Genomic DNA, 26382 nt, shown 5'->3' with positions numbered 1-26382 from the left:
TGTACCATATATTTTATGATAAAAATTCTATCCAGATTGGTGTCACCATTGCTTTATATGAGTATTAGACTGGATTCCTGTTGATTTCTGTTGGCTTCTTATACTATTTTGTCAGATGTCACATGTTTCATCATAAATAACAGAAAAGCACATATTTGATGCTTTGACAAAACAGTTTGCAGCTGTGAAACAACATTACACATATAGTGCTCAATGCATATCAAAGTATGCCAGCATAAGTAGCTTTACAACAGGAATGACAATGATTGCAGAATGAGAACTAAAATAATTTAAAAAACAATCAAGGCATACATCTGAATGTCGATTCACTGTACAGAGAAACAGACAATACACCATCCACATTTGACTTTTTCATGTACTGTTAAGCTTTCTTTTATGGAAGTGGTGAACTGCACATATGAGGTATTTACATCTCTTTCTCTTTTTTTTTTTTTTACTTAATGTCTTGTATGATCACAAATAAATACTGAAAATATTGTTCCCGACATTTATTCCAATAATTAAATAACTTACTATTTACAGCACTGACATCACCCTCTTCAGTTTGCCTGCAGCACACAGAGAAACATGAATTTGCTTCTGTAGCACAGGCTTAAAGCACCTGTTGTAATTTGTCATTGTCATGACTTAAACAGATAAACACAATGAGATTCAGCTTTAATTTTCATTTTTGAAAAAGATTTTTAAAATTGACTTTCATCATGAATCTTTTAGGCTGTATAATCTTTTGCTTATTTTAGTCTTATTGTCCTGTCTGTTATGTACTGATGATCCTTTGGTTCTTTTATTATAAACATTTTAATCCTTAGTTCTTTTTTATTGCCCATCGATTGATCATTTCTATCTATGTCTCCTGTTATTGTGCCTTTGGCAATACTGAGTCTGTTTCCAAACAAAGATTAGTGTTATTACTCCACTCTAGCTTGAGACAAAGGCCTAGGCTTATTTCTATAGGATTTGATCCTTGCCAGAAGATCTCAGTGCATTAGTCCCCTAATGCACTGTGATGACGTCTGTTTTTTCTCTCAGATGAGGAGCAATTGGAATGCAACAATGTCATTTCATTACTGATTTCGAGAATCCATTCTCTTATTCATTGCTGTTGCAGCAGGGACCAGTGTCATTCTTGGACAGGAAAATGTGTCATCACTCTGGAGTCATTTGAAATTGAACTTCTTGAAAATCCTGTCATATGTGCAATCAATCATTTTGTAATTAATTCAAAAACCAATTTAGCGTCTCCCCTACTCCCACTAGCAGAAACTCCATCATGCCAACATCATGGATGTATTCGGCCTTTTCAGTCTAAGTGTTGATGTAATGCACTTATGTAATCCTACGCTCAATTAAATCAACAATCACATCTCCCAGAGCTGCACATGCTTTAAGAAACACATTTAGAGAAAACATTACTCCACATCAAAGAAAATCCATCCCTCATTTTTCTGTAAAGCTGAATATTTTGGTCTTGCAGAAGATTACACAGAATGCCTGGAAATGACCGGTTGCTACTGGAAATCAAGCACAGCACTGAAATAAGATGAGCCTCTCCTTATTTCAACATGATTGCGATTGATTCCAGGACTGTAAAGTCTGTGCTATTACATGTGTGAATACTTTAATGTATTCTTACAAAGCAAACAGTCGATGTTCCAGCCAATTAAATACTAAAGTTAAAGAGGAAATAATTTTACCATCTGTCAAAGTATAAAAAAGATACGATCCATGTGGTCCTTAAAAAGTCACCATTAAGACTTAACTCAAAAATATTGCACTTTAGCAGCAGGGTGGTAAGAGAACCTTTCTTGTAACTCAAAAGTAAAAGCAGATTTGATGGACAAGCTGCATGTGTCCATGCAAAACCTGGCATGATCTGTTGCTTTTCTGTCATTATTAGTCATCATGAATCATAACAGTAAGTCAGATTCTATTCAAATGTAAATAAAGATATGATGTAAATAAGAATGACCAATTGAATGAAACATAAATCCTGACACCAATGAAATATCAAATGACACCATTAAATTAACAATAGAGATAACACAGATCTGATGATAAAACACATCAGGCTGATGGCATTGCATAATAAAAACAGCAAAAGAGCCAATAATTAATAAGTTAGCATATGGTATGGATCACATCATAGAACAGAATCTTGAATATGTAACAATAATGCATAGCAACAAGCCACTGAAAATCTGCGCTGCCAATAAAAATGGTTGTACAGTGCCACCCTGTGGAAATAATAAGACATACATTCAGTTGTAATATAGAAATGTGAGAACAATGTTGCGAACACCAAGTACCAATCAAGTTGTGTAAAATCAGGCACAATTAGTATGTCTGTGTTTTATGTATGGCATCTATAGGAACATGTGCAACAAGTCTGCAAAAGTGACTCAATGGTAACAATTACAATACATACACATCCACAATATCGGTCCAAAATCAGAGCAACATGGATGATATATAATCTTCTAAAACTTTCTGCTTCTCTTTAAAAACAGCCCCATCCCTCCTCAGGAGGGCTATCTCAGTCTCAAGAGCACGGATTTTAGCCACAGCGCTCTCCTCCCTGCGATCCAGTTCCAAGATCTTCGAATGCAAACTCAAGATCTTACTCCAAAGCTGATCTTTGTCCGTGTCTGGCCTGGAGTACGAGTGCTCGTAAACAGAAATGTGCTCTCCCTCACCAGGGCCCCCCTCCCCCAGAAAGCAGCCTGTGGGTTCATCCTTAACTATTTCCACAGGAATGAAGCTAAAAGCCTGGCCCAGTGCTGCTTGGGGGGAAGCCACATCCACATTTACCTCTCCATCTGGGAAAGGGCCCAGAGACTCACAGCACAACACAGTCACAGTGGAGTCAGCGAGCTCTTCGGACTGAGGCTCATCGCATGGGGACAGCGCGAGGCAGGACGCTGTTGGCATTCCACTGTCTCCTGGTACCTCACCAGCAGCGGTCTGTATCTCTGACTGGTTTGTGTGACAGGAGATGCCAGTGTCTGAAACCAGAGGCAGTTGAAATATCATCTCTGTGTGTTCGGCAACAGCATTGTTTGTCGTACTTGACTGGAACTTTTTGCATGTTCTGCTCAAAATGAGTGGCCTCTTACTGTGAGGACAGTCAAATCCTGTGGGCTCAGTGTCAATGTCTAATGTCCTGGGTTTGACCTTGGGGCTCCTTTTAATGGTGGTCACTTTTTTGTCACCATCCTGGGGTAAAAAGGAAAGGAATATTTATGAAATGAGATTGTGCAAAAGTCAGCAAAGCGCAAGTGCAAGCACAATACTGTAACAAGCTGGAACTGTGATGGACAAGTAATCAGATGTAAGTGCTGCTCATTTGCAAGCAATGCAAAAGAATAATACATTAAGAACAGGCTTGTTACACACCAAAACTTCTTGGCTTTTTCTGCAAGTGAAAATGTGCTCTTCCACGTTTTTGCACTCTTCCGCTCGCAGAAAATGTCTAAACTGGTCCAGAGCTGAATTTGTGGTGTGCAGCAAGCCCTTTCATTCCTGATGGAACTGTGCTAGACAATGAGACAGGAAAACAACACAGACACATACATCCTCAATTTGATGAAAAATGGTTGGGATGGCTGTGTTCTTCAAGTAGCGGATGCCCCATCGAATATCGAAGCAGTCCTCTGTGAAGTGTTCGCTGCACAGGCACTGATGCCGACTCGGGGTCCACTCCTCCCGCTTCATGTTGTCCACCCATTTCTGAAGCCTGGGCTTGTCTTGCAAGGGAAACCTTAAGGGGGAGGAGGAGAGGGAAATGTAAAGGGCTGTTTTTGAAGCTGAAATTACAGACAGATTTCAGAAGAGGACTATCAGTCTCACTTTGAATGTTGCACAATTTTCAATTATCATCACTTCTCATTCACCCCCTTACAAGCAGGTAACCATGACATACGTTAAATACCACTACCATGACATTAATGTTTACTTCTCACTACCTCTGTAACCAATATCAATGTTGAGTAAAGATGCTACGACTAACAAAAAAGCACTTGCAGCCAACATTAACAGATATTTCAACTCAGAGACACACCAGAAAGCAAACAGAAAACATACGGGTAGAAGCTAATTCTCTTGTTGTCTTGTCTAGATGCACTTCCTCCGCGGTTTCTGCAAGCTTTCACAGCGCAGTACCGTGGCATATCTGCAGCGAAACTGCATGAAAACGCTTCACTGAGACACGTTTTTAGACATAAATGTTTTGACAACACAAAACAGCTCGTAAAACTGTCACTTCCGGGTCTTAGCGGAAGTTACGTTTATTTCCAAGATAGTAAACAGTCGTTCCAGGCTATGTGAAATTAATTAAATTTAAAAAAAGGATTACGTACACGTCACCTTTAAGCATTCATCAGCTATTTTATTTGAAAAAGAAACAATAAAAGAAAAAATAATAATAAAATGCTAAAAACTGGTCAATCATTTACTCGGCTGAAACCATGTTTAGACCTCACACCGCGAACGACAACCGAAGGCGGAAATAAACGCAGTTCACGCTCTTGCTTCGGTTGTATGCTCTTCGGGATCTCCAACAGTCTCCACGTGCGCACTGTTCTGACCAATCAGAGCGGTCTGAGTCACAGCGTTAGAAAATGGACCAATGGCGTTGCGAGTCGTGGTGTTACAGCTCAGGAATGCAGCTCGTCAACAACTGCTAGCTTTCGTTTCGCATCAGCTGGAGGTGTCGGCGGCTGATAGAAGTTGCTTCCCGGCTGTGTCACCGTGTCTTCAGGTAAGCTCTCTTCTCCAGGGCGTCTTTACGGCATTTTTCTTTTTTTTTTTGCCGTGGTTGAGTAATCTAAAACCGAGAACAAACGGAGTGTCATTTAGAAGGAAGGGCTTATTTGTGTTTCTCCCTTATTGCACCAAAACAGTGAGTGGTCATTTTCTGGAGCATCGACGTATCTCCGTTGAAACTAGCTAACGAAAAGTAAGGTTATTTAATAACGCTATGTACCCTTTGCTCTGGCAGTTGCTTGAAGAGTCGGTAGCTGAATCTTGAATTTTATAACTGTTCCGAAAGTCTCCCTGTGTCTGTGTGAAACGTCGTTAAGAAACAGTCAAACTGCTCTCTCTCTCTCTTCTTCACACCCTCAAAGGTGCCAAAAGCCAGCAGTAATGGCCACAGCGCAGTGTGTGTTGCTGTTAGCAGTGCATGTTCTGCTGATCTCAGAGTTCATCCTGGCCAAGAGAGACTATTACGACATACTGGGGGTGCCCAAAGATGCAACTGAGCGCCAGATCAAGAAGGCCTTCCACAAACTGGCCCTGAAGTACCACCCTGACCGAAACAAGGGCCCAGACGCCGAGGCCAAGTTCAGAGATATAGCAGAGGGTAAGTAGGAAATAGGAAACACCCAAAGATTATAATCTGGTTATAGAAAATATAAATTAAGAAATGCCAGTGGTAGTTCATTTGGTTAGGTTAGATAACATATTGCATATTTGTGTAACAGTTTTTCATGATACAGTGGGTCTTGAAGAGGAATGTCTTCCAGTTGTTCTCTTAAAGACATTGAGTAATACTTGTATCGTGGTATTTGTGTTGTCAGGTGACACCATTATGATAACAGCTGAGAGTGAAAGTATGTGTTTAGGAACCTATTTATAGGCACACTCTTGCATAATGGGTCTTTCTTAATTGAAAATTGCGCTGGAAAATTGAACCACCTAAGCTTATGTTTGTGAAATGGAAACGTCCATGATTTTCAGCTCACTACAATTGACAATAGGTAGATAATAAACATAGTTACAGTGCTTAAAGTTGAAGTAAAAATGTTCAGATATGTTTGAGTGGCAGTGTCAGAGCAATCAACACAATAAATGAAGTGCGCCTTTGTCTCTTCCAGCGTATGAGACGTTATCGGATGATAAGAGGAGACGAGAGTATGACCAGTTTGGCCATGGTCCATCACCAGGGGAGGGCCATAGAGGAGGAGGAGGAGGACGTGGCAACTACAACTTCAAACAGCACTACCAGTCCTTCAACTTCAACTTTGATGACATTTTCAAAGACTATGACCATTTTGGTCAGCAACAACGACACCACCACCACTTTCACTCCCAGTCCCATACTCACAGTCAAGCCTATCAAAAGAGACACTTTGACAACCACTTCCAGGCCCACCAGGAGGCTATGAACAGGCAGAGGAAACCGTTTCAGCAGGGAGGCTTCGGTGGAGGACTCTTTGATGACATGTTTGAGGACTTGGAGAAGATGTTCTCCTTTAACACGCACAGTTCCAGGACTGAGGGCAGATTCCAGAGCTCAGGAAAGCAGCACTGCAGGACAGTGACCCAGCGTAGGGGCAACATGGTGACCACCTTCACTGACTGCTCCTGAGACAAATAGAAAATGGTGCTCTACGGAGGGCAGCCGCTGGGGACACCGCTAGGCTTTATGTTTGGTTTTGGAATTGATTGCTAATTTATCACATGGTGGAATAGAAAATGGTTTTGTGTGGCTTTTGTAATTTTCTTTGTGTAATTTCCTCTAGGAACAAATATCCAAGCTGGCCTGAAAAATGGCTGCTTCCAAGCAATAACTAACTCACATTATTGCTCATAGCACAGTAGACAGTCATTAATATACCTCCCCATTATTTAGATTTCCAGGTTCATTATGTTTACTTGTGTTCATTTTATGATGGTACAATCTACTAGACTCAGGTATGGCCTAAAGCTAAAAGATCTTTTAAATGAAAAAAGATAGTTTTTTCTTGCGTGAGCAGTGAGGCAATAAGATTTCTCAAACATCAGCTGTAACATTGCAAAACATTCATTCTGCAGCTAACTGGGCCATACGATTATTGTGCTCTATACAACACGAACCTTTTGCTAATGTAAAACCAGGCTATGCTGAACTTAGCATTGTGTACTGCTAGATGTGTACACTTTGTCTCTTGATTTTTATTCATTTGCTTAAAGATTCAATTACATAGCTGAATTAATACACATTTGAATCTATAGCACTTGCATCAAATTTTGCTGTGAAAATAGAGCTTCACATCCCGAGATGTGTGCAAGTCGGCCATTATCAACTGTTACCTCGTTTTAGTTTCTTTCTACAGAGCTGCATCTACCTTCACTCAGTCAGGATAGGAAAATAACATCAGACCCATGACATATACTGGTAAGCGTAGCCGCGGAGAGTGTTTGTGTGCTCTCTCAGCTGTTTTGTAACCAGTGGTTACAAAACCTCGGTGCGTCTGCCAGTGAAGCTGAATGGTCTGAAGAGTTAAGTTTCCTGAACTGATCGTAATGTGCAATATTTAGCACCTTTGCTCTTCATGTTGCCTATCTTTCAGAGACAGTGCTATATTAATGTCATTGTCTGATGTCTGCACTTTGTGTGTGTGTGTGTGTGTGTGTGTGTGTGTGTGTGTGTGTGTGTGTGCGTGCGTGTGTGTGTGCGTGTGTGTGTGGTGTCTGGGTGTGTCTGCGTGTGTGTCTGCACATTGAGAGTGCCCTGAACGTTGATTGGTTGCATAATGTTTGAATAATGAATAAATAGTTACAGGAGCAAATACATTTGTTTTCCGTTATTTAGTTGTAATCATTATCATAATTTTAAATATATGTTTACCTGTCAATTAGAACATTGTCAATAGTAAATAACAGAATGAAATCTAGATTTTCCTCTGGGCCAGAATACAAATGTAGTATCAAACAGGTAGTTAACACACTTCTAGCACATTGGAATAGGTGCTGTGTGAATTTTCAAGCTTCTCAGACCACAGTACGTTGATTGTCAGCCCCACATCAATGAGACACAACAGTGTTTGTCACTATGGAGCCAAGTCATTTTCTAGAAAGTTGTTGTTCCAGTTAACATCCAGTAGAGTGCGTACTTTCATAAAAGGGGACGGCAGGGTTTAGAACAGAATATGCAACAACTTGTCAAAGGGAATAAGACATGATGGAGGTGAAACTAACTTGACCAAAACAAACAAAAAAAAATTTAAATAAGAATCTAAACGAGTTAGGACATGGCAGTGGGAGTGTGTTTATTATATCTACTTGTAGAAAGCATGGTAAAAAAAGAAGTTATTTAAAAACTTTTTGTTTCCTCAGTTTTTTGTTTTTTTTCAAACATTCAGATCAATGAGGGAATACATGTTTATTTGCATCCATTGTATGGAAGCCAAAAGAGGAATATATTAAAATAATAATGTTAACTTGAAAATGAAATTCCACAATAGCATTATAATTTTCCACATATGAATGTGTTATTTAAGTCACAATTTAAATGAAATTCAATAATCAGTTGTATTTTCACATATGTGTAGGGACATTCCATGACCGTATTAAAATGAAAATCTAAAAGTTGTTTGACATTTAAATTTCAAAGTCGTGCCCTGCTGTACAGTTGACAATATTCAAATATTAATTTCAATTTGAAAAGTAAAATGCAATATATACAAAGTAACTAGATTTTCCATTTATGAAATCGATTTTCAAGTAACAATTAGAATTAAAATGCTATTTTTTAACAATTTTAGAATGAAAATGTTGACATTTGTTATTTTCATTTTCTAAGACTCGACCTGCTGTACAGTGAACAATATTCAAATGTAATAAGTGAAGCAGGGTCCCAAGTCTATTGCATTTACATTTACATGTCAACATGTTTTTGGTGTCAAAATAAAAATGAAAATGCAATCTGTCGGTCCCCTCATCAAGGTGTTAGGTTATTCATTTGTGACATCAATCATTTTCTGTATGCGCGACACAGTAGACTCCCCACCAGAACCTGACTTTCAGGCAAATAAGTCAAAAAGTCTCTGTAGTTGACCATCAGTATGAAAAGATCCATATCTTTTGATGCACTTGTGTTACATTGCATGTGTGGACCTCTTCAGTAACAGTGTAATTGCCATCTATGTCAGCGGAAAAGGGCAAATAAAACTGTGAATACCTACTTGAAAGCAAGTGCTGAACGGATGTGTGAAAAATAATAAAAAATCATTCCTACACTTATCAAAACAAGTTAGGACTTTAGTGTAGACCTCTATTCAGTTGCAGTGTCTCAACTACAGTATGTGTGAAATTTACTTTTTTAGGCAGCATTCAAATGAATTTTAAGGAACAGCAAATGACTCAGAGGAGAAATCAATCTGCATTAGAGCAATGAATCATATTAGAATCAGAATCAGAATCAGAATCAGTTTTATTGCCAAGTATGTTTTCACATACAAGGAATTTTTTCTGGTGATTGGTGCAATTAGCTGTGAGATATGGCCCCAAACACGATCAAGCATTAACCAGATCAACCAAACTATGACTTACCTCTTTGTTTTGCAGGATTGCAGCCATTTCCATCACTGGTATAGGTGATCCGCAAGAGAGCTTTTGTCCAGCGAGGGTGTAAACACACCTGCATTGAGAGATATCCCACACATCATATGTGAAGTGGTAATTGATGCATTAATATATGGTACATATGAGGATGATATTCCCAGTCGTTCAGTTACTGGGAGTGTGTTCCACTGGTTCTGAAACATTTAGATTCATTTCTGACACGACATGATGCCTGTTTTCGTAAGGCCTTTTCTCTCTGTGGTTTTTGGTCTTGATTTATTTACTACTCTTTTATGCTGACTATTAAACATCTCCACAGACAACATAAAACATGAAACAATATTTGGACAATACGCTCTTAAATTTGGACAATTTAAAGTGTGCAGGGAAAAAAACACAACAAAGACACAGCGTGTTCTCGGTTTCTCCTCTGGCTCACTTGTACCTTTAGAGTTAAGAAGCTAGTTTAAGAAAGCAGTCTTAAACATGTCATTCAACATGTAATCTGAAGGGGCTGAACCACCGTGGAACCGTGCAGATCATATGAAAATCACAACATACTGGGTAGAGCAAGGGTGTGTTTTATTGCAAATGAAATCAGTTTTTCACATGTTAGAGGAAGACTGTGGTAAACCTTGGATATAAACACACCACCTGTGCGGTTTCATCCCTGCTCCTGCACCGCCTCTTGTCTTCACTACAATACCTCCGCGATCTGACCATGTGGCCTTCAGAGCAGACGTGACTAATCGAACCCAGACAGATTTCCTTTCCGCCCACGTACCCCTCCTCTTCTGAACAAGAGGCTGCCCCCCTCCCCTCTGAAGGTAGTCTACTAAAAGTCTGTTAGCACAAACAGCTACTTGTCGACTGTCCCTGCAAGACCGAGAACTGCAAAGATGATACCTGCAGTCACACTCAACAGCGGAGCAAAGATGCCTGTTGTGGGTCTGGGAACATGGAGGGTAAGGCTGAACATGTTATACTTTTCAGCAGCTCTGTGTCAGACTTGTTGACTCAAAATTGTGGCAGAAAATCCAGCTGAATAATCTGAGCTTTAGCTCTGTAATAACTGTGCTGCGTGTGTTTTTCTGGTACTGAGTTAACTGCCTTGTTGCCTGAATCCATCATACATTTAAGTAGTGCAACTGAAGTACAATGAATTACAGTGATTGATACCAAAAGTATCTTTCTCCCCAGTTGGGTAAATATTAACATGTTAGTGCACATTGATCTCTGCCTCACAAGATCAGTGTTAGAGTGGTTGCACAGGTTGCACCGGCCATGACATGATGTCTTCTGCAGGGATTTCTTGTATTTAATAAATAGAACATTTCACTGATAAAACCACAGCGACACACGAAAAAGAAACACATCACTGCCACTGTATCTAACTGATGTTTGTCTATATCTGCAATTTCCTTTCTCTTGTCTCACCCTACCTTTGCAGGCAGACTCAGGAAAGGTCACTGAGGCTGTGAAAGAGGCTATAAGTGCTGGTTACAGGCACATTGATGGTGCTTATGTGTACCAGAATGAAGAACAAGTCGGGGCTGGGGTTCGTGCCATGATTGATCAAGGAGTGGTGAAGAGGGAGGATCTATTCATCGTCAGTAAGGTATGGTGCAGTCGAGGTCAATAAACCCATAGGTGCTTTCTGAAAACTAGAAATACATGTATGTATGTGTGTAGTGTATGTCTTCCCTGCTGGGTCACCAGTTATATACCACCATGTCCGGAAATACAAAGTCTAACTAACGCACAAACATCCTGTACAAACATGTCGACATGTTTTTAGTCAAGGTTTTCTCCCACTTACAGTCACATTTTGTCCCCTCTCCTCCATTGTGGTATCTGTTATTACTCACATGCACTTTGCTGTTTACATTGAGCATATATAGATGGGGTTTGGTTGTATTATTTTATCCACTAATACTACGACTACAGTCATACCCACATCAGATCTCTGTTTTGCAGCTGTGGTGCACCTTTCATCTTCCTTCTCTGGTGAGGGGAGCATGTGAGAAGACTCTCAGCGATCTCAAACTGGACTACCTGGACCTCTACCTCATGCACTTCCCTATGGGAACCAAGGTCTAGATACCACTGTCCTGTTCAGGCCATAGAAGAGAGCAACTGGCATGTTTCCCATTTAACATTTCCATCTAACCTCATGTTCTGACTTGAACATTTATTTATTTTTTTTGTTAACTGCAGTCAGGTGATGAGCTTTTTCCTCTTGATAAGGATGGCCAGGTCATTTCTGATGGAAGCAACTTCTTGGACACTTGGGAGGTAATTTAAGTCATATAGTGCTAAATGTCAACAGACAATCCTTGTGATCTAATAAAGGTCCATCACTGATACTCGTGTGCGATGTGTTTGAAAGGCTATGGAAGAGCTGGTGGATGCTGGGTTGGTCAAGGCTATCGGCATCTCCAACTTCAACAAAGATCAGACTGAAGCCATACTCAACAAGCCAGGCCTCAAGCACAGGCCTGCCAACAACCAGGTGCAAGGCAAGATTTCCAAAATGCATCATCGTGTAAAATAACACAAGATGAAAATAAAAGCTAAAGCATCTGGGTGTTTCTCCAGATTGAGTGCCATCCGTACCTGACCCAGGAGAAGCTCATCAACTACTGCCACTCACAGGGCATCTCGGTGACAGCCTACAGCCCCCTGGGCTCCCCTGACAGACCCTGGTGAGTGGAAAAGCCACACATCACACGCAGCACTCACAGAGAGGTGTCGGCACCCTTATGTCTCAACTGTCGCTCATTATTTACAAAAAGGACTTCATCTGATGAACCCTCTCTGCTGGAGGAACCCAAGATCAAGGCCATTGCTGAAAAGTACAACAAGACTCCAGCACAGGTGGGACAGAAAAAAACATCTTCATACTGTCCAACTCCTTTTAAGGCCATTAAACATTTTGGATTATTTTGATTTCGGAATCTGCAGCTAAGTTTGTTTACTTTACTTTAACACTGTATGTCATTCTCATAACAATGACCACATATATGCCATTTAAAGCTTTTACACAATATGCTTGTATTGGTTATTTGTAGATCACATACCAGGCAGCAGCAGCATGAACGCACAGCACAAACAAGTGAACAAACAGATATTGTATTATAGTGAAGTTTGTTCGGCCAGCTGTCCACAAAGGAAACACCCAAAATGGGCATAATGGCTTTGTCTGAAATTATGTAATGCTTCATTTCAAAAGTTAGATAAGAGAGGTCAACAAGGAGAAGGTCAGTACCGTCACAAGGTGGATGAAAAGGTCTGTTACAAAACATTTGAAATTGAACGGTACGGTATCATACTGGTATTTGGTGATCCACCAAAAAAATAATGTTAAATGTTAAATAATGTTTTGGTTTTCTTACCAGGTTCTCATCAGGTTCCACATCCAGAGGAATGTGATTGTCATTGCAAAATCAGTAACACCCCATCGAATCAAGGAAAATTTCCAGGTACATCGATCCCAATCTCAGAGGCCGAATCTTTTCCACTCATCTCGTGTGTTCATACTGGATTTTTTCAGATCTATAGGTTTAAGCTTTTTTTTGAAATTCGGATAATGTGCTTTATATTTCGATCTCAACATTGGTTATTTTTGTGTGTGGGTGATGCTTGTTGGGTTTCATTTACGTAGAACACAGGGCAGGCGTCTGTGGTTTGCTTAACTGTTCTTTCTCTTTCAGTTGTTTGACTTCGAGTTGAGTGAAAAAGACATGAAGACCCTGCTGAGCTTGAACAAGAACTGGAGAGCATTCCCGATGCCATGGTGAGTACACGGGAAGACAACGACGAAAATAGGAAAAAACGATAAACTATCTTAACCTTCCTTCTTTTCCCTACAGGGCCTCAAAACACAAAGACTTCCCCCTGAATACAGAATACTAATTCAAACAATACGCTTCAGTTTCTGCTTTGGATCCATTCATTTTCTTAATGTGCTTATCAAGATAGAGCAAAAAGATTTACTTCTAGTTATTAAGCTTTTTGGAGGCTGTGTTTCTTTTATAGTTCCTGTTTTATTCAAATATAGTGGTTGCAGGTAAAGATTACACAGGATAAATGGGAGTGAAAGTGAGCAGTATAAAATGCTAAGGAGCTACTTAAGCAGGCTGCTTGTTGGGGCAGAGTATTACCAAGCAGGTCAGGAGATGTTCTGCACACAGATGTTACAGAAAGTCTGACAGGACCAATTTTGCATGTGTTATTACACAATGATGATTAGGCTGTAGAAATATTTTTGAGTGGACTACATCTATGTAAACGAGAGAGGCAAAGAGTTGACAGACAAGAGATGATAAATAGAATCCAGTCTGAGTGGGTAAGAAGAAAATCAGAAAACTTGAAAGTCAAGTTTTACTGAATGCTAGTCAGCACTAATCCTCAAATTCTAGATGCATTAGTCAAGCAGAGATACTGTCTGCTTTCACAATGTTATACTCACAATGGAAAACTAACTATATTGAGCACTGAACTGCATACAGCATTTACAGGTTAAAATTAACTATAACATGATGGATACATTAAATAGGGTTTAACAACCACTAATTTTAGTCCTCATTTATGCTTGTACTCCCTTTTCCTTGCATATTTTTATCATCTAACCCCAGTACTTATGATGTATTTATTGATGTTTTTAATGCCTTGTGCAAAACAACTGGACTTTCTGTATGAACTGTTCTGTATAATAAACTTGCCTGTAATGCAAACCCTTCTCTTCACAACATGAGCTTGGATCTCACATCTTTCTCCTGGCACACACTTCAGATTGTTTTGGCTTTGTCTGTGTGGACAAACTCAATTTCCTGGGTAATAAATAATCAACGTTGTTCACATGTCATGCTCGTGATAAACGTGGACAGTCTGATCTAGATGACTGTTACATAAGGTTAATGGGGTCAGTAGAGGACACCTTTGTCATGAGAGAATAGATTACAGACATTCTGTCACCTAATCATAATAATATATATATATATATATATATATATATATATATAGTCATATGTATTACACCACTGAAGTTTCCAGCAGCTCATTCACTCACTCGCCTCACTCCCACTGTTAGCGTTTCTGACCTCTAGTGGAAGTGAGAGGAATTGTCAGCACTTTGTGTTCGTTTCTGCCACAGGCCTTTATTGTAATGCTTTCCAAAAGCAGCTGACACAGGGAAGTGCAAGTGATTATTTTGTAACACGGTTAACACACATGATCACAAAGTGCTACATATGACTCACAGATAATAGTGGGAAATACTTTGTCATCCTAGTTGAGGAAACGTGTTCTGCATTTCACGGAGGCAACATTGCTTATAATTTTATCCCAAGGCACTCATCTAAAACAATCTGCTATGACAGAAACAAGAGGGAAAACCTGGTTTAGTCAAATGAGGAGTGTTTTGATGTAGGTTACATCACTGGCTGTGTCACCTAAGTACTTCAAAAACATGTTTTGACTTAAATACTGATTTCATGTGTGGCAATGAGAACTTACTGTGGGTGTTCTTTCCTCTTTCATGCAACACTACAGATGTAACATTAATTGAGATCCATTCTTCTTTAAATGACTCCTCCTGTTCTTGGACCTAACCTGGAACTGTTACTGTAAAAAAATATTAAAAGCATCTGTACTGTATATAGCACAAATATTTGTTATTTGGTAACTTTAAATGCCACAAATTAAAACAGGAGAACTTACTCTGCACTAAAAACAAAAAAAGTAATTCAATTGTTGTTTTCAAGCAAACTATAAAACTGGCCGAACAGAAAATGACCTTTTAAGGAAAAGATGCTTATAGTGAATTGTACTTGTGCAAAGCTCAAAGCCATAATGGAGCAACTGAGCATGTGAGCAGTGTAAATACATCTTTGGAGTGTGTGTAATATTGTATGGAGACAATATCAGCAACAAAGGAAGCAGTTTTTTTGTTTCCTGAGAAAATGTAACATGAAAGGAAAAATCTGAGGCAACAGTACAAACTGCTCTAATGAACAGGAAGCAATCAGTCTAGAAGGAAGAGAAGCAGACCCCAGCTCCCACTGTAAACCTGTGGAGAATCAGCCTGTTTCTTTTTAGAATTCAGCATTGAATGGGTAATCCTTGTGCTTCGTGCTCCTATAGAGAGAGAGAGAGAACAAAAAATGGTTGTCTGACACACAACATCTTCTGAGCAATGTAACAAAATACATAAAAAGTAATGATATAAAATCTCACCACTGCATGGGACAGACTCTCCAGTTCCTGTTGAATCCTAATATAGTTTTCATTTCCTCCTCACTTAGTTCAAAGTCAAACACCTGCAACGATTTAAACAACAGTTTTCATGCACGAGCCAAAGGGGAAAGTCAGTAAAGCAGGCTGAGGGATAATCTCAGAAAATATCTCAACAATTTGTCAGCTAATTACTTGGAAATTCTCCTGAATGCGCTTAGGCGTGATGGACTTGGGAATCACGATCACGTTCCTCTGGACTTGGAAGCGGATCAGGACCTGGCAGGGGAGGGGAAAGGGTATAAACACATGAACGTGATCAGAGGTCACAGTTTGAAGCGTAATAACAGCTGGGACCATGCGAATGGCATTTAAATCAACCACATTTTTCTCTCTTGCAGCCCTGTTAATGCCTACTACTATGACTGAGAATCTGATTATCTATGCATGTCCAACGTTAAGACTAAAGAGGAACAAGCATTCTTTTTCTTTAAAGCCTTGTTCTGTCCAGTTTTATTTTTAATCTCTTTGAGCTGGTGTGAGTGCTGTACCTGAGCAGCTGTCTTCTTGTGCTTTTCTGCAATGGCCTTAATGTTGGGATCCTCCAGAAGTGATGGGTCTTCTGGTTTAGCCCTGCAATTTAAATACATCATATACAGGACTCTAAAACATCGCATCCTTCTGCAAAGATGGACAAAATGATGGAAACACGTCAGAAAAGGGCTTAATCTGAATTAAACACTGCATCAGGTGGGCAGTTGTGAAACAGGGCGAACACTACATGTACTAAAATGTCAAAATCGTGACAAAATATGCCACATAAGCTGAACAGAGAAAGAGGAACAAGTCACAAGACAAAGCTGACCAAAGAGGTGACCACCGGCTACTTCGCAGCAGACCCGTGACGTTGGAAACAGTTTGTTATTTTGTGATAACTCTGATTGTCGTGCTTACGGACCAGGGTCTGTCAGGGGAGCCCAGGGGGCTGTAGGCTGTCACCGAGATGCCCTGAGAGTGGCAGTAGTTGATGAGCTTCTCCTGGGTCAGGTATGGGTGGCACTCCACCTAGTGGGACAAACACAGATCTTGGGAAGCATTGCAGAAACCACGAAGTGATGTCTAAACCACAGTCAAAAATGCCAAGCCACACATTTGTCATGCTATTCAGTAGATACTCCACATGTCTTTAGGCTATGTAGTATTTTTTAAAACATGGGCAAAGATGATTTTGCTTTGTACAGTACAAGGTACAGTGGTGCTTTCACTGAGGGTAACTGTGCAGCCTTACAAATGTTTCAGACATTTTGTCTTTTTTCTTTTATTTTGGATTCCGGATCACTTAATACTTTGTTAAATTACCAAAATTCAATTCTTCAATTCTCACTAATATATTACTTCCTGCTTAGCACAAAGATGGGATTTGGAAGAATCCGTTTCAGATGTTCCACTGAGGGCTCATAAATGAAGCACAAGAGTACATTTGTATGGTTGCTGGTTGGCATCATTTTAAGGGATAAATTCACAGATAATCAACTCTTTTGTTCCATGTTTGGTTTGTACAGTGACAAAGGGCAGAAGAAGGGTGCTGTAATCTAATATGCAACACAACTGGACAAAAGGAGACATTAATAGTGAACGATGGTTCTGAAAGACAGCAAAAATATAAGGTCAGCTCAGCTAATTGTTCCAGCCTGAGGGGAGACGGCCCATTACGATTTAACAGGACATTTATTTCTTAGACCTGATATCGGCAGACAGATAATGACATTATGGCCTCTTGCCCTTTAAGAACAGAGCTCTTGTAATATATCTCTGTTCTTGCTGCTCAATAGCCACAACAACATATTACATCTAAGAAGGCTGCATCTGTAAGCCATCTCTGTAGTCAGCAGTAGTGATGGGACGTCTGAAGCTGGTGTGCACAGTTCTGTTTTTAAATAAAAATCAATTGGAATTTCACCCTCCACACACATGTCATTTTTTAGTTTAGTTTAGTTTTTTCTCTTTATTCTACAAATGCGAATCAAGCAGGAATGCCGGTGCAAGGTGACATTACTTGGGTAAACAAATCCTTTCGCGTACCTGGTTGTTTGCAGGCTTGTATTTGAGGCCTGGCTTGTTGAGAATGGCTTCAATCTGCTCCTTGTTGAAGTTGGACACACCGACAGCTTTGACCAAACCAGCATCCACCAGCTCTTCCATCCCCTGAGAAATCAACCATAAAAACCATGTTTTCCATTGGCTGAGTTTAGGTTAAGCTTGTTTTACCTGTTTGAATCTCCTATCTAATTGGCAAGCGTGGTGAGGTGAGTGCTTTTATCTGTTTAACTCACCTCCCATGTCTCCACAAAGTGAGTATTATCACTGATCGTCTCTCCTGCGCTGTCCAAAGGAAAGTCCTCACCGCCAGCCTGTGACACGACAGACGAATAACAGCCTGAGTCTTGCACCAAAATATGATGTTGCAGTGAACTTCATACTTCATCAAAAACATGACCACAGATAACTCAACATAAAAACATAGTACAACACTGAGACTCCACCAGCACACACAGAGCACAGACATTCACAGAGAGAGAGACTAGTTTGTCTACCTTGAAGCCCATGGGCCAGTGCACTAGATAGAGGTCTAGGTAGTCCAGTTTAAGATCACTGAGAGTCTTCTCACAGGCTTTCCTCACCTGGGACTTCTCATGGAAAGTGCACCACAGCTATGAAACGAAAGGACAGAGTCGTCAGTGAGCAAGGACGCATGTTCGGGAATCCAGTATCAAAAAAACATTTTCCAAGCATCCATTTTTTGTGTGTGTGGGAGAAATAACAATAATGACATGCGCATGCACCAACAACTGACCTTGCTAACAATGAAAAGATCCTCTCTCTTAACCACCCCATCCTTGATCATGGCCTGTACACCCTCTCCCACCTCTGTCTCGTTGTGGTAGATATAGGCTCCATCGATGTGCCTGTAGCCTGCTGCGATGGCTGCTTTCACTGCTTCTGTGACCTGACCAGGGGCAGACTGACAAGACAGGACTGGTTGCTCATACAGAGTGTAACTGCTATTGTCTTGTACTGGTTACAAATGCACACCTTGCAGCATACACAGTGTCCTCTAGCCACACTGTGCCACAATAACATCACAATAAATAGTTATTTGTACACTTGTGATGTACACAGATTATGGATGGCTAAATTAATTTGCACTATTTCATTTCATTTAAAATTGTAACCATCCTGTGAAAGCTGTTTTTAATGAACTGCATAGTCAAAGCGCAGTAACTTGACTCTGCGCACAGTCGTGTTTCTACAAAGTCCACTGGGCTAAATCCCGCAGGGAGGTGCCACATGGCCAAAGTGACAAAAACGCAGCAATGTGTCAAACACACTGCAAATTTCATGGGGATTTCCGCTGAAATACCAGCAGGTGTTTCAAGGAAAGATAGTTTTAACGACGCATTTTTTGTTGCTGTCTGCAGCCATACTTTCCGTCGGCGCGTCGAGCTAACTAGCCTACCGAACAAGTTAACTATTAACCGATGCTAGGTAAGATAGTCGAGTGAAAACAAAACGCACCTTCCATGTCCCAAGGCCGACAATGGGCATTTGTGCACCGGTGTTCAGTTTCACTGTTGTTGCCATTTCTCCAGAGGACGAGCAGAGCCGAGTGCGGTCCTGACAGTCGAGCAGAGGCAGCAAATGCAGAGCGCGGAGATCGACGATCGATTAATAATGTCTCATTGATTTTATTTAGGTAAATGGGGCCACGCACAAAGGGCACACGGTCCTGTCGGCTCTTCAAGGTCTCACTAATTTATGATTTTAGTTTTATAATTTAATATAAAATGTTAATGAATTAATTAGCTACTGCCCATGTCTGTTGGAAAATGTAGAAAAGTGGTGTTCCCTCTAAAACGTGGTGTGTAAGGTAAAAAGAAGTACAAGTATACACACACGGAACTTGAATGCAACACCTGGATGCAGTCATTCGGCCCAGCTAATGGAAATTACATCTCCTCTACCGCTGCACAGCTGCGAGCCTGGCTTATGTATCTTTTTGAATTAAATAAAGGACTTTTAAATACATTTTTTAAAGACATTGACAAAGAAAAATTTATTACACTATCAACAAAGGAACAGATACACGTTACGATCGATAAGTATATTTTTTCCAATATTGATACACATATGTAAAATTGCATTAAAAAATAATGCAAATATAATAATCAAAAATGTTTTAGGCAATGCATTGTGTTTCATTAGTTTGTCGTTTTTTTTTGTTGTTTTTTTTTTTTTTAAGTCTATGTGCAAGTAAAGTAAAATGACTGGTGGCCCCTAAACAATTTCCAAGGACCACAGATAGTACCCAGACTAACCTCATCTGAGGAAGTACACAGGCCAGCCTTAAACCACAAGGGACCGCTGAAAGAGAGGAGACATCGGAGCACCTGGCAGAGCCACCAGGTCTTTGTTGGCTCTGTCATTGAACCACCAGAGGGCACCATTGCCACACTTAGCAAATATGAGAACATCTCTTGGAATCACCCAACTCAGGCTCCAAAGTAACATAATCACATAATCACACACATTAATTAATTTGGCCGGTCATTACAGTGACTGAAATGATTGATGCATGCTGTTCATTCCACTTAATGCTCTCAAAAACCTCATGCACACATCCAATATTTGATTTAACTTTTCAATAGATCAAAATGCTTTTTGAACACCAGGTCATTGTCCAGCATGTGGCATGAAATGTAGGAGATTACATTCTTTTTAATTAGTCTTTATTACTTAAACTATAACTTCCCCATGGCATAATGCTTACACTGTAAAGGAGATGTGCACCAATGTGAGCGTGCACACACAGTCCAGCCTTAAACCCCAAGGGACAGGGAACAAATACAAGGTGTCTTATTTTATTTCTTTCTTTCTTTTTTTTTGTTGTTGTCAGAATCAGATAAAACCTCACAGACCTTTAACTGAGCCATTCAACACTCTGAGCAGAAGATAAGAGAGGGAGAAGAGAGCGATATAAAAAAACATACAAAGGGAAAAGTTATAGGAGCCAGCAGCCACTGTGTACCTCACAATGGCTCTCGCTAAAGTTTGTGTCTCTTCTGATCTTCTCTCAGCTGGACTCCTGCTTTTCAGGCCCTGTCTCCTGTGATCTGACTTCAGACACTAGAGGGCCTTTTGCCAGCCTGCAAACTGTCAAAGTACCCCAGGAATCAAACACCATCGCATGCTGTCATGATCAAAGACCCACAGGTAAACCAGACGAAGACACAACCACATACAATTGCCATCTAAAAGAGGAGGGGGGAAAGTTTTCATTTCAGAGGCTCTTATTTTGCATCTGCAGGCGGGCACCGTTTCACTGCACTGAGTGCATCGATTAGCATGACGGAAAAGAGAGACGACCAGGCATTTGAAGATACAACAGAGGCGCAGAGTAAAACAAAGTGCCTCTCAGGGAAACTTTTGGATAAAGAGTGCAGACTAAGGTGAGGTTCCAGAGTGTTTCTCAAAGAATTTGAAGAGAAAAAAAGGGGCAAATATTCACAGGCTACAGACAGAGGGAGGATGGTGGTATGACAAATAAATATATAGATCACAATGAGCTACTGTCTCCTTTTCCAGTATGTGTAGCCATAATGAATGCTCAGTGCAGCTGCTGGTGTCCATTATTTCATAGGCTGGACATCAGATCAGACACTCCAGCAGTAAGACCTCACCTGTCCCGGGGAGATCAAACACCTCATTTCATTTCACGGCCTTTGCTCTATTCTCCCTGCCTCTTTCTCTCTCCCCACCTCTCGTCTCTCCCATTGGCCTCGGCTTTGCCGTCTTTTTCTCTGTTTCTGCCAGAGTGCCCTGGGTCATAATCTCCACTCATAAATCTAATGTCAAGTGTCAGCTCCTGCTGAGTTCACTCACACGCTTGCATTCCGCACATTCTGTCTATCGTACAATAACACGATCAGGGAGAGAAATCCCTACGTCATAAGTTAATCATGGTCATTTGTCAAGTGCATAACGTGTTCTTGATATAACGGAGATTATTCAGGCTGATTTGAGCCCTGCAGACATCATGAAAAAGAATACTTTAAAAACCTACAATAATCCCATTGATATCTGGATTAGGTGGACAGTTTAGAGCTAAAACTATTAATTCATTAGTCGATTGGCAACAAATATCTGCAACAATTTTGACAATTTATCAATAGTTTACATAATTTTTTTAAGCAAATATGATTTTTAAAAATGACTGGATCTAGCCTCTAAAATGTAAATATTTGCTGTGAAGTCAATATATTTGGGATTTTGTTTATCAAAGAAGACAAGCAGTTTGAGAATGTCACCTTGGGTTCTGAGAGGAACTTTCATTATTTTGTAACATTTTATGGTTAATAATTTCATCAAGAATGAAAAGAATGGTTAGTGTTCATTTGATTCTATTTACACACACTTAAAATACAAAAACATATATATATATATATCATAAAACATATGATCAAAAACACAGAGGAACATATCCATATTTATCTTTTGCCATCATATGCAGAGGCACATGTTTACAATTATAACAATAAGTCCCTTCTGTCACTGTAATTTAATGGCATTTACTGAAATTGAATTTAATGTTTCTATGGCATGAAATCACTTAAAGCAATTTTGACAATATGACATTACTACTCAACCTTCATGCGAGGAGCAGCGTCGCCACTACAAGCACGCACAACACTAGCACGTTTTATGTTGGTATGTGAATGGTCACACAGAGTTAAAATTGTGTTAAGGCTTTGCTTATGTGAACAAAGAAAAAGTTAAGAGAAGATGCTGCCTCTCAGAGAGTTTATTAAGCTCATGTTACAGAATGTGTAAGGGCCTCTATATTAACTTGACCCTTCAGCATGTTCGGAGTTTGTGCTGTTTCTTCTTCTTAGCGTTCCCAGTCCCTCCCCTCAGCTGGCAGATCCTGAATGCAAGTATTTGTGAACACAACTTATAGAATTACACAGTGCACAGTAAACTTTGGCGTCTTGTCAAACTGCTCTGACACTATGAGAAAACATACTCACTGAAATATTTCAACACGTACTTTAGTACTCCATGAAACTCCAGATGTGTTTTGTTTGGAGAAAATGTTTCAAGTTTTAAAAGAAGTGGGATTCTGCAAAAAGGTTATTTTGCAAATTAGCAGTGATTTTTAGCCATACATGTGGCGTGGCTTTGGGGGTCAGTCAGTCCAACACCGAAATATCTCAACAAATTTTGGATGGATTCATATTCCTCTCAGGATGAACTGTAAGATTTTGGGATGTTAATAACTTATTAATTTCTTTTTCCCTTAAGAGGTAACTTGACATCAGGATCGTTATCATTTAATTTTCAATGGTGTAATGAAACTTTGTATCTTTAGTTTTCTCCTCTAGTGAGTCTGTACTTCGATGAAGCTTTCCATGGTCCAAATCAGAGCGAGTGCTGGTGATTATTATATAATAATTAACAATGAGTGGGAATTTATCTTCATGCTTTGTAGATCTCCCTGATCTGGTAGAGATCCCAAACACAAACTATTGTGTCTTTTTGACATACTCTTACATATATCCTGTGAACACACACACACACACAAACACACAAACACACACACACGCACACAATCTTGGCCTCGTCTGTGAGCAGAGGTCTCCTCTCTGGCCCCTCAGACATGGTTTGGTTTTTGGCTTGATTAACCACTTAGTTCAGTCTCTCAGACACAAGATTGCAGGGAAAAAGCAAGTAATGAAGTGCTTTTGAATTTGCATTCCTGAGAGCTTTCGCAGACGCCTTGATTTCAGTCTGCCTCTGCTGTTTGTTCTTCGTCAAGAGATGTCTGCTATTTTAACGGTAACATGTAACAAGTGTCCATCCAGCCTCCTCCATATTGCTCCCTCATCAACCTAACTGCCATGAATAAACACAATCAACATGCATCTGAAGGGGAATTTGGAGGCTTTTTCTCTCAAATCGTCACTGATGGGTTGTTCATCATTGTCATTATGCAGATTACAGTGTGACCGTGAATGCAATATCGGAGCCCTTTTCCTCTGGAATGAAATGTCACCGTTCTGTAAAGCTGACCAAAAACACTTGTGTGTTTTGTTCTTACAAGTTGAGCAGCGCTGATCAGTTATGGACAAACTGTCTCAAGAATATGAAATTAGCAGCATTCAGTCTACACTTGAAAGTCAAGCCTTTATTTTTAGTATCGACCTTGACAACAATATCAAAGTGTGAATGCTACATTATCATCTGAAGTGTCTTGTAATTTACCAGGTAAGTACCATGATTTTGTTGAGAATTTCCAGAACTGAAAAGTTAGCAAAGTTACATACAACAATAGTATCGTAAGACTAGAGTTTCTTCTGTTTTTAAATTAATGTGATAGATTTATGGGCAGCCATGATTATGCAACAGGATGACTTGCAAGAATCTGATTATTTCTGTCTTGGATGTACGGGCGGTTGACACAAAAGCTTCCCTTTGCACCCCGCTCCTGGGTGTTAGAAAAGAGGAAACACAATTTGGTTTAAATCTGGGGCCCTTTCACTAGTCCGTGCTTCAAGGATTGATTTAACATCAGTAGGAGGTCGATCAAAAAGCAAGTTAATTTGAAGGTGGACTTTAGAGTAGATAACCAGGCATATACTGTTTTCAAGAGGACCTGTCTTCTGTAACCTCCAAACTCCAGGTAATTGAGAATTTGAGATTCCCTTTTCTCTTCATAAAATGCGTGTGACATGCAAATAATATTGTCCTGTAATTTGAGGTGTGCTATAATGTGGATTAATGTGTAGTTTATAAAAGCTGCCCTTGCTGATAGTGGGGGGTAAAGAAGCCCATCACCTCAGCTCTTCACAAGCAACATCCTGCTTTAACAGGAAGTTCGTTAGTGTCAGGTTGAATGTTTTTTGGACATAAATACTACTTTTTTGGTTATTAAATACATAAATGTCTTGTTCATAGATATGTACTGTAGATAATACAAAATTTAAGAATATACATGCTTTATGTAGCTAAGGACACTTTTAAAAAAGGGGCACACACTAGAATCCTGAGCTGTCGACTTTGGAGAATATTACTGTAATAACCTGCAGCAGGTTTTAGTCTGATGGTTATAATCATGTTTACATAACAAAGTGCTGTTCTGTCATTTTGTTACTGTATACTCTCAGGCATCTGAAATAAATGATTTTAATCATTGTAACTACATTATTTTTCTCTTCTAACATGCATTTTTTGAAACAGTCATTGCCATGTAATTTGTGTAAATTTCTGTCTGCGTGTTCATAAAATGTACTTACATGTAAAAAATGGTCACTGAACTTTTGCTCCTCTCTGGGCTCATATTATTTTAATGAAATTGTCTTCATAGATAACCATGCTGCATTAGGTCTTGACGTTTCCTTGCATCACTTGTCCTAGCATGGGGATGTTGTGTTTGAGCATTGCTTTGTGGCATCAGAATGACACAGCGGGAAAATCTTTAAAGTTCCTCATGAAGCGCTTCCTCATTTTTAGTCACCTGATATTATTTACAATATGTCAAGAAAAAACCCTGTGAACTTCTCTAATCTTACATCACGGGAATGTTGTTGTCAGAGCTGTGCATGTGCAGGTTCAGGGCTGGGGAGGGGGAAAACCGTGTGGAGAATGATGGCCAAAGAAGGTGGATGTGTGTAAAGGCCTCATGAGACGATGAGTCACAACCAAGATGACTAAGAAGTATTTTTTCTCATAGTATTTTGAACAGAATATCTCTCAGAAATAATCCATAGGAAGCTAAGGTGTTCAGCTGAAGATTGGGGCAGGTTTTTTGCGGATGTTGGTGTGCAGTAGCAGAGATGTGTGCAGTGCCACAGAGCTGTTTGTATGCCCAGAGGATGGGGTGCAAACTTGGTGTTGCGTGCAGCATGATGGAAGTGTGCAGCGCGGATTTGACCTTTAAAGTTTGTGCACAGGGCACTTCATGAGTTTTGCAATTTTGAGAGATCATTCTTGTCTGAGTCATGGCTCGACGGGACTGTCATTTAGAAACAGCTGATGACACACACTTGCCTTCTCAAATATTTGTGGACTTTTTTTTCATTGCTGCGGGGGCTTAAGTTACAGTTTCAAGGAGGAAACAATGAAAATGTCTTTTTCAAGATGCTGAATGGTGGAAACAATGCCATCTTGTGGCTAATCTGGAAATGACAACTTGGATTTGACTCCCTTCCAAAGAGCATTAGTGCATTTATTTATGCCCTTAAAATGAATTAACTTTTCATACTACTAATACCATCACTACTACTACTACTACTACTACAACTACTGCTAATGATAATTATAATAACAACAACAACAACAACATCACCACAACAATAATAATAATAATAATAATAATAATAATAATAATGAAAGTTGTTGAATTTGTTTTTTATTCAGCATTTGCAGAGTCTAATAGAGAGATGTGAAGCCGTGGGCAGGAGGGTGTAATGTGCTGGAAGAATGTAAACATTGTCTGCTCTGAGGACTGACTTCAAAGTCAGGCTGTGGTAACCTCCTCTCAGCGGTGGCACACACCCTTGACCAGTGAAAAGTGAAAGTGAATGTTCATCCACGGTCTACAGCCTCTTCCTGAGACCAGTCTTTGAAGTCACAGAACGGATCTGATTGACTTGTGAAGTAGACACGTATAGAATCCCTCTGTTTTCCTTGTCCAGAGAGAGTTTAGATTTGTCAGTGCGCAAGAAAAACATATGTTTTCTGCCACAT

The 26382-nt window shown here is 39.9% G+C and overlaps 5 protein-coding genes across 12 annotated transcripts in view; 3 read left to right on the top strand and 2 right to left on the bottom strand.

Annotated features, from left to right (window-relative positions):
• Nucleotides 1-358: 358 nt before the first annotated feature.
• Nucleotides 359-9440, bottom strand: LOC139634894 (THAP domain-containing protein 5-like). 3 transcript variants are annotated; one of them, XM_071501622.1, is made up of 4 exons: nucleotides 4102-4307; nucleotides 3592-3778; nucleotides 3135-3234; nucleotides 359-3023 (listed from the first exon to the last, which is right to left on the bottom strand). In XM_071501622.1, exons 1-4 carry the CDS (start codon nucleotides 4185-4187, stop codon nucleotides 2470-2472), a joined length of 927 nt encoding a protein of 308 aa, XP_071357723.1. In that variant the 5' UTR covers nucleotides 4188-4307; the 3' UTR covers nucleotides 359-2469. The 3 variants fall into 3 exon arrangements, with proteins under 3 accessions (XP_071357723.1, XP_071357722.1, XP_071357724.1); XM_071501621.1 differs by having other exon boundaries at nucleotides 359-3234; nucleotides 4102-4308; XM_071501623.1 differs by lacking the exon at nucleotides 4102-4307 and adding an exon at nucleotides 9334-9440 and having other exon boundaries at nucleotides 2336-3234.
• Nucleotides 4645-7573, top strand: LOC139634898 (dnaJ homolog subfamily B member 9-like). Of its 2 annotated transcripts, none has more exons than XM_071501627.1 (3): nucleotides 4645-4777; nucleotides 5145-5380; nucleotides 5895-7573. In XM_071501627.1, exons 2-3 carry the CDS (start codon nucleotides 5164-5166, stop codon nucleotides 6386-6388), a joined length of 711 nt encoding a protein of 236 aa, XP_071357728.1. In that variant the 5' UTR covers nucleotides 4645-4777; nucleotides 5145-5163; the 3' UTR covers nucleotides 6389-7573. The 2 variants fall into 2 exon arrangements, with proteins under 2 accessions (XP_071357728.1, XP_071357730.1); XM_071501629.1 differs by lacking the exon at nucleotides 4645-4777 and adding an exon at nucleotides 4860-4975 and having other exon boundaries at nucleotides 5895-6533.
• Nucleotides 9441-10151: 711 nt separating the features above from the next.
• akr1b1.1 (aldo-keto reductase family 1, member B1 (aldose reductase), tandem duplicate 1) lies at nucleotides 10152-14096 on the top strand. Of its 2 annotated transcripts, none has more exons than XR_011694096.1 (10): nucleotides 10152-10310; nucleotides 10796-10963; nucleotides 11323-11439; nucleotides 11563-11640; nucleotides 11735-11857; nucleotides 11944-12050; nucleotides 12141-12222; nucleotides 12417-12827; nucleotides 13059-13141; nucleotides 13218-14096. XR_011694096.1 is itself a non-coding variant. In XM_071501625.1 (10 exons), exons 1-10 carry the CDS (start codon nucleotides 10245-10247, stop codon nucleotides 13258-13260), a joined length of 951 nt encoding a protein of 316 aa, XP_071357726.1. In that variant the 5' UTR covers nucleotides 10152-10244; the 3' UTR covers nucleotides 13261-14096. The 2 variants fall into 2 exon arrangements, 1 of the variants encoding a protein (XP_071357726.1); XM_071501625.1 differs by having other exon boundaries at nucleotides 12744-12827.
• Nucleotides 14097-14478: 382 nt separating this feature from the next.
• On the bottom strand, nucleotides 14479-19316 carry LOC139634895 (aldo-keto reductase family 1 member B1-like). Its single transcript, XM_071501624.1, has 10 exons — nucleotides 19156-19316; nucleotides 18434-18601; nucleotides 18174-18290; nucleotides 17913-17990; nucleotides 17662-17784; nucleotides 16538-16644; nucleotides 16131-16212; nucleotides 15775-15858; nucleotides 15583-15665; nucleotides 14479-15483 (listed from the first exon to the last, which is right to left on the bottom strand). The coding sequence occupies exons 1-10, from the start codon at nucleotides 19219-19221 to the stop codon at nucleotides 15441-15443; spliced, it is 951 nt and encodes a 316-aa protein (XP_071357725.1). The 5' UTR covers nucleotides 19222-19316; the 3' UTR covers nucleotides 14479-15440.
• Nucleotides 19317-23464: 4148 nt separating this feature from the next.
• The window catches only part of tfec (transcription factor EC), a 44746-nt gene continuing 41828 nt past the window's right edge, over nucleotides 23465-26382 (top strand). The window contains exon 1 of one of the 4 annotated variants that reach the window (XM_071501737.1): nucleotides 23465-24316. The gene's annotated coding sequence lies outside the window, so the exon portion shown is untranslated. The remainder of the gene's footprint in view (nucleotides 24317-26382) is intronic. The other 3 variants (XM_071501734.1, XM_071501740.1, XM_071501736.1) reach the window with 3 other exon arrangements.

Source organism: Trachinotus anak, unplaced genomic scaffold, assembly GCF_046630095.1.
Source record: "Trachinotus anak isolate AG129_WGS33_773 ecotype Australia unplaced genomic scaffold, CSIRO_AGI_Tana_v1 ptg000018l, whole genome shotgun sequence".
NCBI classification, from domain to species: domain Eukaryota; kingdom Metazoa; phylum Chordata; class Actinopteri; order Carangiformes; family Carangidae; genus Trachinotus; species Trachinotus anak.
The sequence above is the reverse complement of the archived record's forward strand: the minus strand, read 5'-3'. Positions and strand labels throughout refer to the sequence as shown.

Excerpts from the sequence above, each read along its gene's own strand:
- LOC139634894 (XM_071501621.1), bottom strand. The coding sequence starts at position 4,187 with ATGCCACGGTACTGCGCTGTGAAAGCTTGCAGAAACCGCGGAGGAAGT. Across the intron at positions 3,779-4,101 it reads AAGAGAATTAGCTTCTACCC|GTTTCCCTTGCAAGACAAGC; the intron begins GTATGTTTTCTG and ends CTCCCCCTTAAG. Across the intron at positions 3,235-3,591 it reads TTTTTCATCAAATTGAGGAT|GATGGTGACAAAAAAGTGAC; the intron begins GTATGTGTCTGT and ends TTTTTACCCCAG.
- LOC139634898 (XM_071501627.1), top strand. The coding sequence starts at position 5,164 with ATGGCCACAGCGCAGTGTGTGTTGCTGTTAGCAGTGCATGTTCTGCTG. Across the intron at positions 5,381-5,894 it reads GTTCAGAGATATAGCAGAGG|CGTATGAGACGTTATCGGAT; the intron begins GTAAGTAGGAAA and ends TGTCTCTTCCAG.
- akr1b1.1 (XM_071501625.1), top strand. The coding sequence starts at position 10,245 with ATGATACCTGCAGTCACACTCAACAGCGGAGCAAAGATGCCTGTTGTG. Across the intron at positions 12,828-13,058 it reads GAATCAAGGAAAATTTCCAG|TTGTTTGACTTCGAGTTGAG; the intron begins GTACATCGATCC and ends TTTCTCTTTCAG. Across the intron at positions 13,142-13,217 it reads AGAGCATTCCCGATGCCATG|GGCCTCAAAACACAAAGACT; the intron begins GTGAGTACACGG and ends TTTTCCCTACAG.
- LOC139634895 (XM_071501624.1), bottom strand. The coding sequence starts at position 19,221 with ATGGCAACAACAGTGAAACTGAACACCGGTGCACAAATGCCCATTGTC. Across the intron at positions 17,991-18,173 it reads ACTGGCCCATGGGCTTCAAG|GCTGGCGGTGAGGACTTTCC; the intron begins GTAGACAAACTA and ends GTCGTGTCACAG. Across the intron at positions 15,859-16,130 it reads ACAAGAAGACAGCTGCTCAG|GTCCTGATCCGCTTCCAAGT; the intron begins GTACAGCACTCA and ends CTCCCCTGCCAG.